The 14606-nt window shown below is 51.6% G+C and overlaps 1 protein-coding gene across 2 annotated transcripts in view; it reads left to right on the forward strand.

Annotated features, from left to right (window-relative positions):
- Nucleotides 1-8088: 8088 nt before the first annotated feature.
- Galnt10 (polypeptide N-acetylgalactosaminyltransferase 10) overlaps nucleotides 8089-14606 on the forward strand; it is a 147730-nt gene continuing 141212 nt past the window's right edge. Inside the window, exon 1 of one of the 2 annotated variants that reach the window (XM_042284034.2) lies at nucleotides 8089-8363. In XM_042284034.2, coding sequence (XP_042139968.1) covers nucleotides 8205-8363 — 159 coding nt within the window. In that variant the 5' untranslated portion in view covers nucleotides 8089-8204. The remainder of the gene's footprint in view (nucleotides 8364-14606) is intronic. The other variant, XM_042284036.2, reaches the window with a different exon arrangement.

Here is a 14606-nt window from a genome sequence, read left to right on the forward strand (position 1 = left end):
ATGCCCAGGGCCAAACACGGGCAAGCCCTGTGCAGGGCAGGCGTCTGAGCCTGCAGGCTATTTGACTCGCCAAAGGGCATTTTGCTTAGTGTTTCCTGGAAACACCCGCACCCTTTGCAGGGTCCCCTTGCCTCTAGGACTGCTCACCCCCTTGTACTTTGCTTATTTTCAAGAAACTCCCAGCCCCTTCCATATCTTTCCAGAAAATTCCCAAGCATTTTTAGGAACTCACCCAAGCATCCCTGATTCTGTGACCTCTTCCACCTGGTTCTTAACAGAATCAGAGGTTCCTTCCTCTGGGTTCTCATAGCAACCTTTTCTATCCTCCAATAAAACACATCACATCGTTTATCTCCGGCTCCTGATGCCCAGGTCACAGGCTGGTCCAAACCTTGAGTTTGATGAACCAGGGAATGAATGAGCCAGAAAATAATCCCAAGTTCTTCTCCTGTAGCATTGGCCTGTTCGTTTGGTTGCTCAGAAGATGAAGAAATCAATTTGTCATTCTGCTCTGCAGATTAGTCATGGTTCAATCAGCTATGGGTGGTGTGATGTATGGACTGAGAAAAGTCAGCAAGTCTTAGAGAGAGGGAGAGGGAGAGAGGGAGAGGGAAAGAGGGAGAGAGAGGGAGGGAGGGAGAGAGAGAGAGAGGGAGAGAGAGAGAGAGAGAGAGAGAGAGAGAGAGAGAGAGAGAGAGAGAGAGAGAGAGAGAGAGAAGACTAATCTGGGAGTTATTAGCAAGCCATATGCCCCCTAGAATAGCAGCTGAAGTAGACACCCTATGTGAATCCCACCAAACATTAAAGACTATTACCCAAATGCCTTTAGTCTAATTAAACAATCTTTATCTTCTGTCAGACAGGGTTATCTCCCTAAGGTGAGGTTTGAGAAAACATCAAACACAGGAGAAGGTAAGGTTTCTATCACCCCCAAACTGCAAGACTGGGGGGGGGTGTTTAAGGGTTGGGAGGTTTTCAGAAGATTTTGGTTAAGTAGGAACTTGGCTGAACATTTCAAAATTATTTGGCAGAACATCTGATCAGAGTCAGGGTATAGGGTACGGAACATGTCAAGTTCCAGAAAATGGGTTGTCTTAGGGTTTCTGCTGCTGTGAAGAGACACCATGACCACAACACAACTTTTATAAAGGAAAACATTTAATGGGGTGGCTCCCTTACAGTTAGGAGGTTTAGTCCGTTATCGTTGTGGTAGGAAACAAGGCAGCATGCAGGCAGACATGGTACTGGAGCTGAGAGTCCTTGATCCAAAGGCAACAGGAAGTGGTCTGAGATACTGGGTGTGGCTTGAGCATATTTGAGATCTCATAGCCGGCCTCCATAGTGATACACTTCCGCCAACAAGGCCATACCTACCCCCAACACAAGCCGTACCTCCTAATAATGCCACTCCCTTTGGGGGCCGTTTTCTTTCAAACTACCACATGGGTCAAGACCTGATAAAATTTAAGTTTTACAGAAAACAGGAATGAATGTGTTTTGACCTTGTAATAAGGTGGCTTCTGATCTTAAGATGGAGTCAAGCTGGTCCATCACTAGTACAACTGCTGAGTGCCAGACTTGGGTTCCAATGCCACATCCTCCCCTACCATCTGGGAGAACCTTTCTCCCTTGCCCTACCCCAACCGGCTCTTACTTGTGTGTCCATGATCACCGTGTCTTTCCTTATCCCTGGGTCGTGAGCCCCAGGAGGTGGTGTTCCATCCATTAGCCCTCCACAGAATGCCCAGGAGAGGTCATGGTGGTATGTGTCAGGTTCCTTATGAAAACCTGCTGAATGAATAAGCAAAAGAATCCATGGCATTATGCACAAGAGGAAACTGGCACAGGGCAGAAACACGGTTTTCTCCTCTACATCACCAGTAACTATGTGAAATAATTGACCCAACCTGGGAGGAGACACATGTGAGATGCTGGCTACTCAAGCAAACAACAACAGCAACAGAACTAAGTTGCCTAGGCTTTAATTTGCTGCAGAAAGAAGGCAGTAGCCTAAGAATGGCTTTATCAGCTTTCAGGAGAGCCGTCTGACCTGTGTGCAGGGCTGAGCATGCTGACCCCAGCATACAGCCGACAGCTTCAGAGCATCCAAGCCCCTCATAATGCAGAGCGGATCTGTTCTCCAGGGAGACTCGGGTGCCTCGAGAGACCCCTCTGCCCCAAGTCTGGCTACCCATCTTCAACGTTGACTTTACTCCTTTTTACAAAAGTGAAAAATAATTAGGGGGTGGAGATATGGCTCAGCAGTTAAGAGCACTGCCTGTTCTTGCAGAGGACCCTGGGATGAATTCCAGCACCCATGGGGTGCCTCACATTTGGTTGTAACTCTAGTTCTCCGGGCCTTGGGGGTCTTGGGTAATATAAGAAAGCAATCTGAGCCAACTGAAGAACAAGCCAGTAAGCAGCATTGCTCCATGAGCTCTGCTTCGGTTTCTGCCTCTAGGTTCCTGGCTTGGCTTCCATTGGTGATGGACTGTAACCTATAAGCCCAATCAACCATTTCCTTTCCAAGTTGCCTTTGGTCAGTGTCTTAGCACAGTCACGGAGAAGCTAACTAGAACAGTGTTTTGTTTGCACACACGTATGTATGCATGCATACGGTGTATGCATACACATCATGTATGTATGTATGCACACAGTGTATTTATACACATCATGTATGCATGTATGCACACCGTGTGTGCATCTGGTGTCCTTGGAAGCCAGAAGAGGGAGTCGGATCCACTGGAGCTGGAGTTCCTGGTGCTTGTGGGTTGCTATATGGGTGCTGGGAACCAAATCCCATGTAAGAGCAGCAAATGCCCTGAACTGCTGAGTTCTCTCTCCAGCCCAATTTGTTGTTTTTTGTTTTATTTTATTTTGTCGTGTGTGTGTGTGTGTGTGTGTGTGTGTGTGTGTGTGTGTGTGTGTGTGTGAGAGAGAGAGAGAGAGAGAGAGAGAGAGAGAGAGAGAGAGAGAGAGAGAGAGAATTTTATATAGTCTGGCTTCTATGTTTAGTCCAGGCTGGCTTTGAACTTCTGACTGTCCTACCGCCACCTCCCAACTGCTCCTAAGAATGCACCAAGGCCAGCTGAGGAAGAAATGGGAGCTTGAATCTGCTCGAGGACTTGACAAGATTAAAGAGTGTTGGAAACAGACTGACCTCGGCTACACCTCAAGGACTTCATGTCTCTCTGCTTAGAGGTTGGTTGTGCCAGCCAGGCTCTGCAGCCAGGCTTCTGAAGGAAGGTGAGGACACCCAGTCGGAGCTGCATGCTGAAGGCGTGCACCTGTCACCCTCTCCACTCTTCACTGAGTGGCTCTTCTCGTTTCCTGATGACAGGGTAGAGCACTAAAGAGCCAGGCGTGAAACAAACAGCTCGTTAAAGAAACTAGAAAAGAAGTGAGAATGGGAAGGTGGAGATGAGACCCTCATCAGACACATGATTTAATCCCTTCTGAAGTTTCAGGATCTGTGCTTCTCTGGGGGCAGCTGTGGCAGGGTGTGAGAGGGCAAGTCGCCTGCCCGGAGGCTCTTAAAGGAGACTGTATGTAGCTCCTCCGATGATGAAGGTGTACGAACCTATGGCAAAGGGGGCTGTGTGTCCTGAAGAAAGTGCAGTGAAATGCAGACTGGAAGAGAGCATTTTCAGAAGCATCCACGTGGAGAGGTCATGTTCCAGAGGGGCCCTGGGATGAGCACCAGCTGGCCACCTGGGGGGATCTGGCAAGCAGCTGGCAAGAAGCACCGGCAAATTCAGGGTCTCGGGGCCAGAAAATGAGGAGCAGGAAGAAGGTGCCTGTGGATGATTCCAGGCGAGGAGAACAAGGCACAGACCAGAGCAGTGTTTCTGTTAGTGATCAGCTTTCTTCCCACCCACAGTCACCATGCTCACATTGGACAGGGTCTGCCATAAGCCCTGTGTGAGCACTATCTCATTTAATGGCTCCTCCTGGTTTAGTGGCATGGTTTGTTCTGAAAGTGACAGTTCCTGTGAGTTTCAGTTCACGGCTAGCTCAGTTTCCCAGGGAAGTGGTATTTTCTCTGTGAGTAGGATGAAATCCCGGGAGCCCTCCTCCTGTCGGGTCCATCCCACATGGTAGAAAGTGATCAAAGAGACTTTGGATTAAAGCTGGCTCCTCAGACTCGTGTCCCCATTGGGGGCAGATTGAGCTGCTACGAGCTTTGATCAACAAGTGACTTTGCTAAGTCGTGAGAAAGCTCAAATCCAATTTCCTGTGTGATGCTCTAGGGAGCTGGAAGAAGAGGGGGAGGAGAGAAACACTGTCTGCATTCCTTCCCTAGTGACATTAATTGCATGCTTCACCCAGCCAGGAATTACTGAGCGGGACATCCAGTTGGGTCCTCAGCTTCACAAGATGCAGGGAACAGTGACCTGAGGTCCTTGGGTACTTGTCACAAATTCCTCTGCAGGAAGAGGCCCCGGTTTCCTGGTTAGCAGTAAAGGCAGGTGTTATGCGTTGGCTGAGATGGAGGTGCTTTGTAGGAGACAAGGACACGTTCCTTTTCCAAGTGCTCAGGACTCGTGTTCTTGACAGGGAAGCCCAGCCTCAGACCTGCTCTCTAGGAAAACCAGGCAAATGAAGATGAGATTTTTGAGATGGAGGCTCGGGAAGCCATCTCAAGAGGTAGGACCTCTGGTCTGGTTCCTGACAGAAAGAAGAGAACCCTGCAAAAGTTTGAGAGGAAGAGAGTTCTAGAAATTTGCAAAGGCCCAGTTCTGGTTTCCTTCTGGTGCTATGACAAAATACTCTGACCAAAAGCAACTGTGTGTGTGGGTGAGTGTGTGTGTGTGGGTGGGTGGGGGGTTTGTTTGGCTTATACTTCCAGGTCACAATCTGTCATTGGAAGAAGTCAGTGTAAGGCCTCAAGAAAGGACTCACGGAAGAAGGCTGCTTGCTCATTCTCTAGCTCACTCCCAGGCTCATGTTCCTCTAGCTTTCTTAAAACAACTCAAAACCTCCTTCCTAGGGACCACCCATTGCAGGCTGAGCCGTCCTATATCAATTAATAATCAAAAGCAATCCCTCACAGACTTGCCCACTGGCTAATCTGATCTAAGCAATTCTTCAGTTGAGGGTGTGTGTGTGTCCCCCCCCCACCTCCCCGTCAGATGGCTGTAGGCTGTATCAAATTGACAAAACTATGGAGCTAGACCCTGAGGTGAGGCTGTCAGGTGTGTGTGTGTGTAAGGTATTAAAAATCAGGGTAACTGGGAGAGGATGAGAAATGGCAAAATCTAGGCTTTAAGCTAAGGAGTTTCACAGGTTAGAGTGTGTGTGTGTGTGTGTGTGTGTGTGTGTGTGTGTGTGTGTGTGTGTACATGCATGTAGGGGTCAGAGGGCAACTTTGGTATTATTCCACAGATGCTTCTTCCCCCCCCTTTAAACTTTAGCTGACCAAGAGCTTCTAGGGACCCACATGTCCCCACCCCCCATCTCACTGCCACTAGGATTATAAGCATGAGCTACTGGGATCCCAGCTTTCCAAATTTCCATTTTACTTGGGTTCTGAGGATTGGATCTCAGGTCCTTACGTGTGTGAGGCAAACACTTTGCTGACTGAGCCATCTCCTCAGCCCTTTCATAGTTTATTCTAAGGTAAAGGGAAGCCACGACATTTATAACAGTCAATATGGCTGCTGCTACCTGTACCGTGCTCAGAGGTGGGAAGCAGTGTGGTCTAACCACGCCAATGCTGCGTACTCATGGCAGCACCAGACACGGGGCTCAGCATTACCACTGGGGAATGACGGGAACAGCCCAAATGCCCATCAGCAGATGACTGGCTAAACAAACTGTAGGGTGTGCATGTGTGACTTCTCCTGGAGACATGTGAGCAAATGTCTATCACAGATAGGACACGGACAACATACCAAAGAAATGATTCCACCCAAGTCTGGCTGAGGGAGCCAGTAGGACTCCGTGGACTATTTGCAGGGACATCACTGAAAAGCCCACACCGGTATGGGCGAGAGCTCATGCATCCTGGAGCTCCCTGCACAACCCGAAGACTGCATAGTTGATCTGAGGATCCTCTTTCTCCAGGATTATTACAACTTAAAGTAACCACCGGGAGGAACCTTGACATCTTGTAACTTTCTAAACTTGTCTTGTAAGACTCATTTACTTCCTGAGTCTTAGAAGCATCCCTCATCCTTCTAGGGGAACACACACATACAAAAGGAATATAATAACCGTGTTTTAATGGATTAAAAAGTAAAATTGTTCATGTATATTTTAGCAGACTTAAATGTATGCATGGTACATCACATGTATGCAGGTACCCACACAGGCCAGAAGAGAGCATCAGATGCCCTGGAACTAGAGTTACAGGCACTTGTGAGCTGTGATATGGGGGCCAGGAGCCCAATCTGGTTCTTGGGAACTGAACTCATGTCCCCTGGGAGAGCAACAAGTGCTGCTAACCACTGAGCCATCTCTCAGCCCCTATACATTATTTTTTAAAAAACGTCAGGGTAGGAGCTATAATCGGAAGACTGGTCAGAGGGTACACCTAGGTATAGGGAATAATGGTCCTGATGTGGGAGTGCCGGCCATGTTCAGCAAGGAGGCTGAGTTTGGGGAGACTTGGGGGAAGAGGTGGTGATTTCCCCAGAAATAGAGGTGTCCCCTGACATAGACGAAGAGTTTTTATTGGGGGGGGGTTGGGTACAAGGATCTGTGTGGTCAACAGCACTTGGAGGAACACACAAAGCTAGCAACAGACCCAAAGAAAGCAGGGCCAGGCAAAGGGGGAGATATTTGACCTTAGGGATCTATAACCCACGACTTTGGACTCTGCAGTGAGGGGACCCAAGCTGTGATGTCAGTAAAATGACTGCTCAGCCTAGAAGTGAAAGAACTGCAAGGCTAGAATTTAGGACACTGGTCCCCCGCTAGGGCTGGGAAGTCACAGGGCTCAGTGGCTTCCGCTGGAGACGCAGAGGATCAAGCGAGTGTGTGTGTGCCTGCAGGAAAGTTGGCAGAGAGCAAGACAGAAAGAAAGCAGGAGCTGTTCTTGGGCATCTGAGAGCAAGCTGTTAAAAGCGCCTGGAGGAGGATCCCACAGGCTTCGTGTGAGTCCAGGTCTGCGGCTCAGAAGTCGGACTTCTTTGGGCATGTAGCCATGGCATTCACAGCCTTGTCCCGGGCACCGAGCGGTCGGTGCTGCAGCCCCCAGGAACCAGTGCGCGCTCTGCTTTTCCTTACTCCCTACTCCTGGCCCAGTGTCTGGCCCATCGTGAGCGCTCGCTGGTGGTTTGAATGGGAAAAAAGAAACGACACGAGGTTTCGGGAAGGGTTCTGGGCACTGTGTCCAGAAGCACACTTGGGACTGGAAAGCAGTCCAAGTCCACCGGGTTGGATGTGCATGAGAATAGATCTCTCAAGGAGGCTCTCGTCTCCTCGTTGGTTTTGCAAAGAGCCCAGACTGGTGACAGGGCACTCAGCCCTGCACAGCTTGCAGAAAAGGAGGAAGGAAACAAGGCAGCCTGCTGAGCGATGCGCACGGTGCCCTCTGCCCGCTGCATACAGGTTGCGCGGAGTCTCCAGGTCAAAGGCGGGTCTTGTCTGCCTGTCTCGGGGCAGCGCTGGGAAGAGAGTAGGATGCAGCGTCCCAGCGTGATAGGTTGCATCTTGTCCTCGCAGCCCCGGGGTTCTCGAGGGCTGCGGAGAGCCGCGTGGGTCCCCGGGGGCGTCCCCGATCGCGCGCCTAGCGGCCCCAGCGAGCGCCCAACTCCCCAACTCCGGGACTTTAGCAAAGCTGCGGCGGGAGGGGAGAGGCGGAGAAGCGGGACGCACCATTGCGTCCCGCGGGGGGGGGAGCGGACAGGAGACAGGACCCCGTGCACCCCGGAGGGCTAATATCCCCTGTAAGTAGATGGAGAACTGAAGGATGGAGGCATATAAGGCCAAATCGTGCTCTCCTAGGCGGGAGGCGAGGTGCAGGACTTGGGATGAGCTGCCGGGGAATGGCGGGGTTGGAGAGCACCCCCGCGGCGGCGACACGGTGGAGGCGCCCGGCTCCCCCGCCGGCGAGCAGCGGAAGTGCCGCGGAGTTGGAGCGGGGCCGGCGCCGCGGCCGCTTCTGCTGGCCGAACTGCTGCCGCCGCCGGGCGGACGGGCGGGCAGACGCGCAAAGCCGGGGCAGGCGCGGCGGGGCGCGGCGGGGCGGACCGGCCCCGATGAGGCGCAAAGAGAAGCGGCTCCTGCAGGCGGTGGCGCTGGCTCTGGCGGCCCTGGTCCTCCTGCCCAACGTGGGGCTCTGGGCTCTGTACCGCGAGCGGCAGCCCGACGGTAGCCCTGGGGGATCCGGGGTAGCAGTGGCCCCCGCGGCGGTACAGGTGAGTGGTCCGCGGCCGAGGGTGGGGAGCTCTCTCTCTCCCAGCCTGCAGTTCCTTGCTCCACCTGCCCTGCGTGTCTGCTCCGAGACAGAGCTTCCCATTTTGGGGATGGGAACATCGAGGCTCTGGGGAAGGTCAAAGACTTATCCAGGGTCTTATTCCAGCCTAAAGCAGTGTTCAGCCCTAAGCCCTTTTCCTAGCTGACCCTGCTCCTCCTATTGCCGTCTGTTATTCCTGGCTTCTTCAGCATCTCCGTGCCACCCAGGATTGTTCCTTCTGTCTGTGGGTTGGAGATATCGGTCGTTCTTGTCGGTGTTCTTCGGATTGTCTCTACCCTAGCCCCCATCATTACCTGCTAATTCTAGCGTTTCGACTCTGACCAGAACCTTCTGGGTTGCCATCTACACGGGGACGCCTGGGTCTCCTCTAAGTCTCCCATCTGGAACCTCTGTTTTTATTTATTTAATGCATATGTGTGCCTTGCCTACGTGTATGTGTGCACTGTATGTGTGCACTGTATGCGTGCCTGGTGCCCACTGAGGCCAGAAGAAGGCATAGGATTCCCCTGAAACTGGAGTTACAGATAGCCCTCAATCACCATATGGGTGCTGGGAATCTAACCCGGGTCCTTTGGGAGACCAGCCAGTGCTCTTAACCAGTGAGCCATCTAATCCCCCGACATACACTGTACCCAGCCTCTATTTTAATCAGATTCTTTGCCTCTCTTGAGAATACTGAGCCCTTACCTCAGAGGAGGTCGGGTAGGGACTGAGTGCCTGTCCTTGAACTTGTCACCTTTGATCCTTGGAGGAGCCCAGAAGTCACATAGATCCTCTGGTAGAGAGCTCTCCAAATGTCACAGAGCTACAGGTGTCCAGTGCCCCTAGGACAGAATGCCTCCAGCTTTCCTTTTTTTTTGTACTGAGATGTGATTGTTGTAGACAAAATTGAGATGGTCTGCCTCTTCAAAGTTGTGTGTGTGTGTGTACACAGATGTGTGCATGGATGTGGACTAGTAGCTTCCTGGCATAGATAAGCTCGGTCACTTTGCTCTGACCATCCCAGCCTCTCTACCCCAGCTCCTGGCAAGCATGGGCATGCTTGAACTGTCTCCTCCAGTGGGACATATCCGAGTTTCTTACGGGATTTCCTTGGCCCCGTGGGAAGTTGTGCATCAGGGTCAGCCTTGACTGACTGCTGGCTGGCCTTGTGGGACGAGGCTGACTTCTTGAGATTGACGCTTGAACGCCCTTCCTTCCCAGTGTTAGGTTGCCATCTGGGCATTCTGGCTTCTGGGGCATGGAGGACTCTTTGCTACAGAGCAGATCAATTTGAACTTGGCTTGTCACTCTGGTAATTTGTGAATCATCCCAGAGGTCTGGGTGATCTATCTATCGGGTAGACCTTACTGTTTGCAAAGTTAAAAAAAAAAACAACTCCATTTCTGAATCCCTGCTTCAAACTCTGACAGCCAGCGTAGGCTTCTCTCCCTTAAACTCTTTGTCTGAGTGGGGTTTTCCTGTGGGAAATCTCTTTCCTCTGTGACTGCCCATGTGGTATCAGTGGCAGGAGGCCAGACTTATGTTCTCAGCTCAACTGCTAACTTGCTGTGCGTTGATGAGTCTGGCCTCCCTCTCTGAGCCATGCTTGCTCCGTGTGTGTGATTGGATGCCAACATTCTGTGATGCTGTCGGTGTGCCAGCGGGGAGCAGGGCAGGCCACTCCTCTTTCCTGAGGTCCTTGATAGTGTCCCTACCTTGGGATGCTCTGCCTGGACACAGCCTTGGCTGAGAGGGGGGCGTGTCCAGCCAGGTTCAGACTCTCCTGTGGAATAGCTGCGAACAGTTCTAAAATAGCTCATGACATTCTGCCTCTGCCTGGAGAGAGCCCTCGTATTTCACTTGCCATGGAGGCCAAAGACATCCTAATTTTCATTTTCTATAGACCCAGATGTGTAGCAGGAAGGTCAGGGTTAACTGCCAGTCTGGCCTTAGCTTTCATGGTAAATTACTCACTGTGCAAGAGGGTATTGATGGAGTAAGGCCACCTTTTGGCCAGAGAGAGGGAGGAGCAGCTACCGAGTGCCTCTCAGCGGTGCTACCTGGACCTCTTGGCGCTCTGGTTTTCTGCCTGCCTCTCTGGAATGCCATAGAGGGGAGGGAGAGATGATGAACAGGTCTGGGAGGGCTGCTGTGTGATTATCCTTGCTTCTTGGGGGGGGGGGGTCACAGAAGGGAACTGTTTCCCAAGGATGGGCCCTGGTAGGTACGGCAGGATTCAGCATTCATGGGCTGCCTTTCTAGAACACTCTGCCAAATTTCCACACAGCCCCTTTGTGTTCCATTCGGCTGCAGATGCAGAGCCCTCCAGCCCTCTTCTGAATGTCAGTTGGCCTCCAGGAAAGAGGTTGGCGTCGCCTACCCTCCCATGTCCCAGAGCCTGCAGGGAGCATGTCAGATGGCTGGCTGGGAAACAGTCTTCAGCACCCAGAGTGGTCGGGACCGTGCTGACCAGTTGTGACTCTGTTGGGAGTCACCCCAAGTGTGTCCGTGATCTTTCTGGTAGGAATAAGTGCTGGGCTGGAATTTAGCTGGAGTGGTGGAGTGCTTGGCTGTGTCCGATCCTCAGCACCACATAAACCTAAGGGTAGTGCACGTCTATAATTCTAGTACTCAGGAGGTAACAGTAGGAGGTTCAAGAGTTCAAGGCCAGCCTGGCTACATGAGACCTTGCTCTAGAAAAACGACTATTGGGACTTTATCCCTGTGATATTCTAGTGGCTCTTGACCTGATGCCTCATCCCGGGACTGCCAGGGCCTCCAGGCAGGACATTGGATTCATAAAGCACACATCATGTGCTCTGAGTCTGGCTGGTCACACAGCCAACTTTCCTGAAAGTTGCGAGATTGAGCAAGGAAAGCCAGCCTCGAGGCCATTTTGTTTTAACTGGAGGATCCTTCTCATTCCCACTCCCTAGTCAGCCTGACATCTTGGTTTAATTCTGGGAGTGGTTTCATCTTGCAGGCTTGGGGGCTGGTTTTTCCAATCCCACAAGTGGGAATTCCAGTGCAGCTCCCCCCCAATTCTGAGCCAGGATCTCTGGTGAGAAATGGCTTCCCTGGGTAATGGCGTCTGTTTGGTAGAGACCGGTAGGATCATGGAATACCAGTGAGTATGATTTTCAAGTACCAGTGTTATTTTCTCATTGTGTCAGAGCTGGACTTTCTTCTTGGAGCACCCGGAAATCAATACTTTACCCCTGTTCAGTCTTCCTGGTAGCAGAACCTTGCCCGTCAGCAAGTTAAATACCATGGCATTGTGGTCTGGAGCGGTTTCTTTACTTTTCCAAGGAGGGGTTGGTATCCCCGAGACTGCTAATCACTTCTCTGTCAGCTTGCCCAGATGAAATCTGATGCCACCATGAAGGGTTCTTGACTTACCAGAGCAAATCTGCCTCTTGTCTCCTCCTCCTCCTGGGCCTGCTGTCTGCCTAGGAGTCACACTGAGGAAAGTCTGGGAGAGAGGTCTGACTCACGGTCTTCTCTTGCCTTAAGTTCATTGTGACCTCAAGGGAGTGGTTTAACCTCTCTGGGCCTTGTATTCCTCACCTGTGAAATGTGTATAGATTCAGAAAGGAGGGAGGCAAATCTATATCATCATGGTGCCCACCTGCCCATGGCCAGGGCAGACATGGTTAATCAATCTTTACCACCAATCCCAGACTCGGCCTCAGTCTGTTGCTCAACGAGGCTTCTCAAGTTGGGCTGCTGGCATCGTTTGTGATGTGGGAAATAGATGTTTGGTTATGGCTTTTCTGATGCTGACACCCCAGGAGTCCATGCGTTTGGCAGTGTGTGTAGGAAAGGTCTAGAGTCAAGCTGAAGTCCCAGCTGGGGCGTTTGTTCATGTTCTAGCTTCTCCTCTCAGGCTGCTTTTTATATGTTGGCTCTGGTGACAGGTAACAGATAATGGAGCCAGGGATGGGAAATCAAAGGCCTATTTAAAAGATAACCATCTAGCTTGCTAATTGTACCTTGTCTACAGCCGACTCTTATTCAGAGGTGGCATCCAGGGTGTCTTTTGTCACTTTATAAAAGGCGCCTGGAGGTGAAGGAGGCCCTGTACAGCTCACTGCTCCTCTCAGGGACTTCTCTGTTCTGCAGAGCTACCTGGTCCTTCACATCCTCTATGGATGCCTGAGTCTGAAAGCAGAGAGTTTGTATAAGAATCTTGAACCACTGTTCCCATGTCTGGTGGAGTGGTTGGTTATAGGAGGTAGATTCTACAGGTGTGAGTTGCCATGGGTTCCACAGTGGCCTCCCTGCCTTCAGATGTCTGGAGACTGGAAAGATAGAATGTGTTTGTTGAATGACTTAAAGTGTGGGAGCAGGCAGGGGACTTTAGGGGACATCTAGTCCAACCCCCCCTCCTTTATTTTTGTCTGATGGAAACTGGGGCCCCAGAGGGGGTGATCACTTAAGCAGGTTCTCCCAGGAGACATGCAGACCAGAATGCAGTTCTCTGAGGTTCACGAGCTGTTTCACAGTGGAGGCTTTTCCTCCACAGGCTAATATCTGTGCCTTCTCTGCCATTATTTCCCCCGAGAGCCAAGATGATCTCGCAGAGTCTTGGAGGCCAGCAAATAAAGTGGATCAAACGTTAAGTCCGTGAAGGGACCCTGCTTGGGGTAGAGGGATTCAAAGGTATGTGGCACGTGGCAGTGTCACTGTCCACAGCAGACAGAACTAACCGGCCCTCAGAGCCTCCTTATGTATCTGTTTCGAGTAACAGTGGATTCAGCCTGAAATGATACAGAAGCACACAGACAGGCTCCTGGGACCACTGTGGTTCTAAGTATTGGCAGATGTGGGTTCTCTTGTGTCTTCTCTGTTAGCTCAGACCTAGACTGAGTTCCTGTGGTAGCAGAACACAGTCCTGACGGAGAGTCTGTCTCTAGCTGAAGAAAGAAGGAACCATCTTTCTTATGAGGCCCTAGCTGGTCCTCCTGTCCCAGTTTGGGGTTTGCCATGCTCAGAAACTGTGACAACCGTGTGTCTGCCGGTAGACTCCATCCATGCTGGAGCTGGGCGTGGATTGGTCCACTCGGGTCTGAGAAAGAATAGCCCCCCACAGAAGGATCTGAACACTCGTAGGAGAGAGGGGTACCCTGAGCAGAAGCTAACAAGCACGTCTACCCAGAATCCTGGTGCTTTGCATCAGGCCAAGCCAGCCTGGGCCTCACCCTCACAAAGCAGCATCTGTGGCTGTAAGTTCGTGTTCCCATCAGCCCTGCCCATCTTGGATGGAGATTCGGAGCATGGCCTTGTCCACAGCTGGGGAGGCACAGGGCTCAGATTTTTGCTAACACCGCGCAGAGGGTTGATCGCCGGCTTCTGTTGCATCTCACCAGGTCTGCGGCCTCCTTTCTCTCCCCTCAGACAGCTCCCGAGTGCGGCCCCTTCCCCTTCACACACAAAAAGCCAGTCCACCGCATATTTTTCTCCAGCTGGAAAAAAGAACTTGTGTCTCCTCAGCTTCGACTTTTTTTTTTCTGCCTGGCCCCGTTCACTGGAGGAGGCGGAGTGTTCATACTTTGGAAGCTAGAGGAAGCTAAACAATTCCGCTTGCTGCGGTGGGTGGGTGTGTGTTTATGCGTGTGTAGCTTTCTCTCCATGTGGCGCTCTCCTCTCTCTTATCTTTTCCATGGCTCCTGTTTGCTGCCCTCTGCTGAGTGTTGATAGGAGAGGGAAAGGCAGAAAGCAGGCCCTGGGTTTCTCTTGCCTTTGCTCTTGAGAGAACTCGGAGCTTCAGAGGCTGGGTTTTCTTCCACTTTCTCGGGACAGAAGCTCTCACCTAAAACGGCCTTAGGAAGAATGATGTTGGGGGTTGGGGAGATGGCGCGGTAGGGAAGGTGGCTGCTCTGTAAGCTTGGGGACCTGGATTTGAATCTCCAGCACCCGGCATGGCTTTGTGTGTGTGTGTGTGTGTGTGTGTGTGTGTGTGTGTGTGTGTGTGTGTGTGTGCCTGTTATCTCAGTATTGGGGGCAAAGACAGTTGGAGCCTCAGAGCCCGCCGGACAGCCAGGCCAGCTCAAACAGTGACCTTCTGACTCAGTGAGTGACCCTGTCTGAGGGCAATAAGGCAGTGAGTGGTAAAGGAAGGGACTCCATGTCCTTCTAGCTTCCACATGCATGGGCATGGGAACACACACCTGGACGTTCACATGCATAATCACACCACACA

This window comes from Peromyscus maniculatus, chromosome 8 (assembly GCF_049852395.1).
Source record: "Peromyscus maniculatus bairdii isolate BWxNUB_F1_BW_parent chromosome 8, HU_Pman_BW_mat_3.1, whole genome shotgun sequence".
In the NCBI taxonomy this organism is placed as follows: Eukaryota; Metazoa; Chordata; class Mammalia; order Rodentia; family Cricetidae; genus Peromyscus; species Peromyscus maniculatus.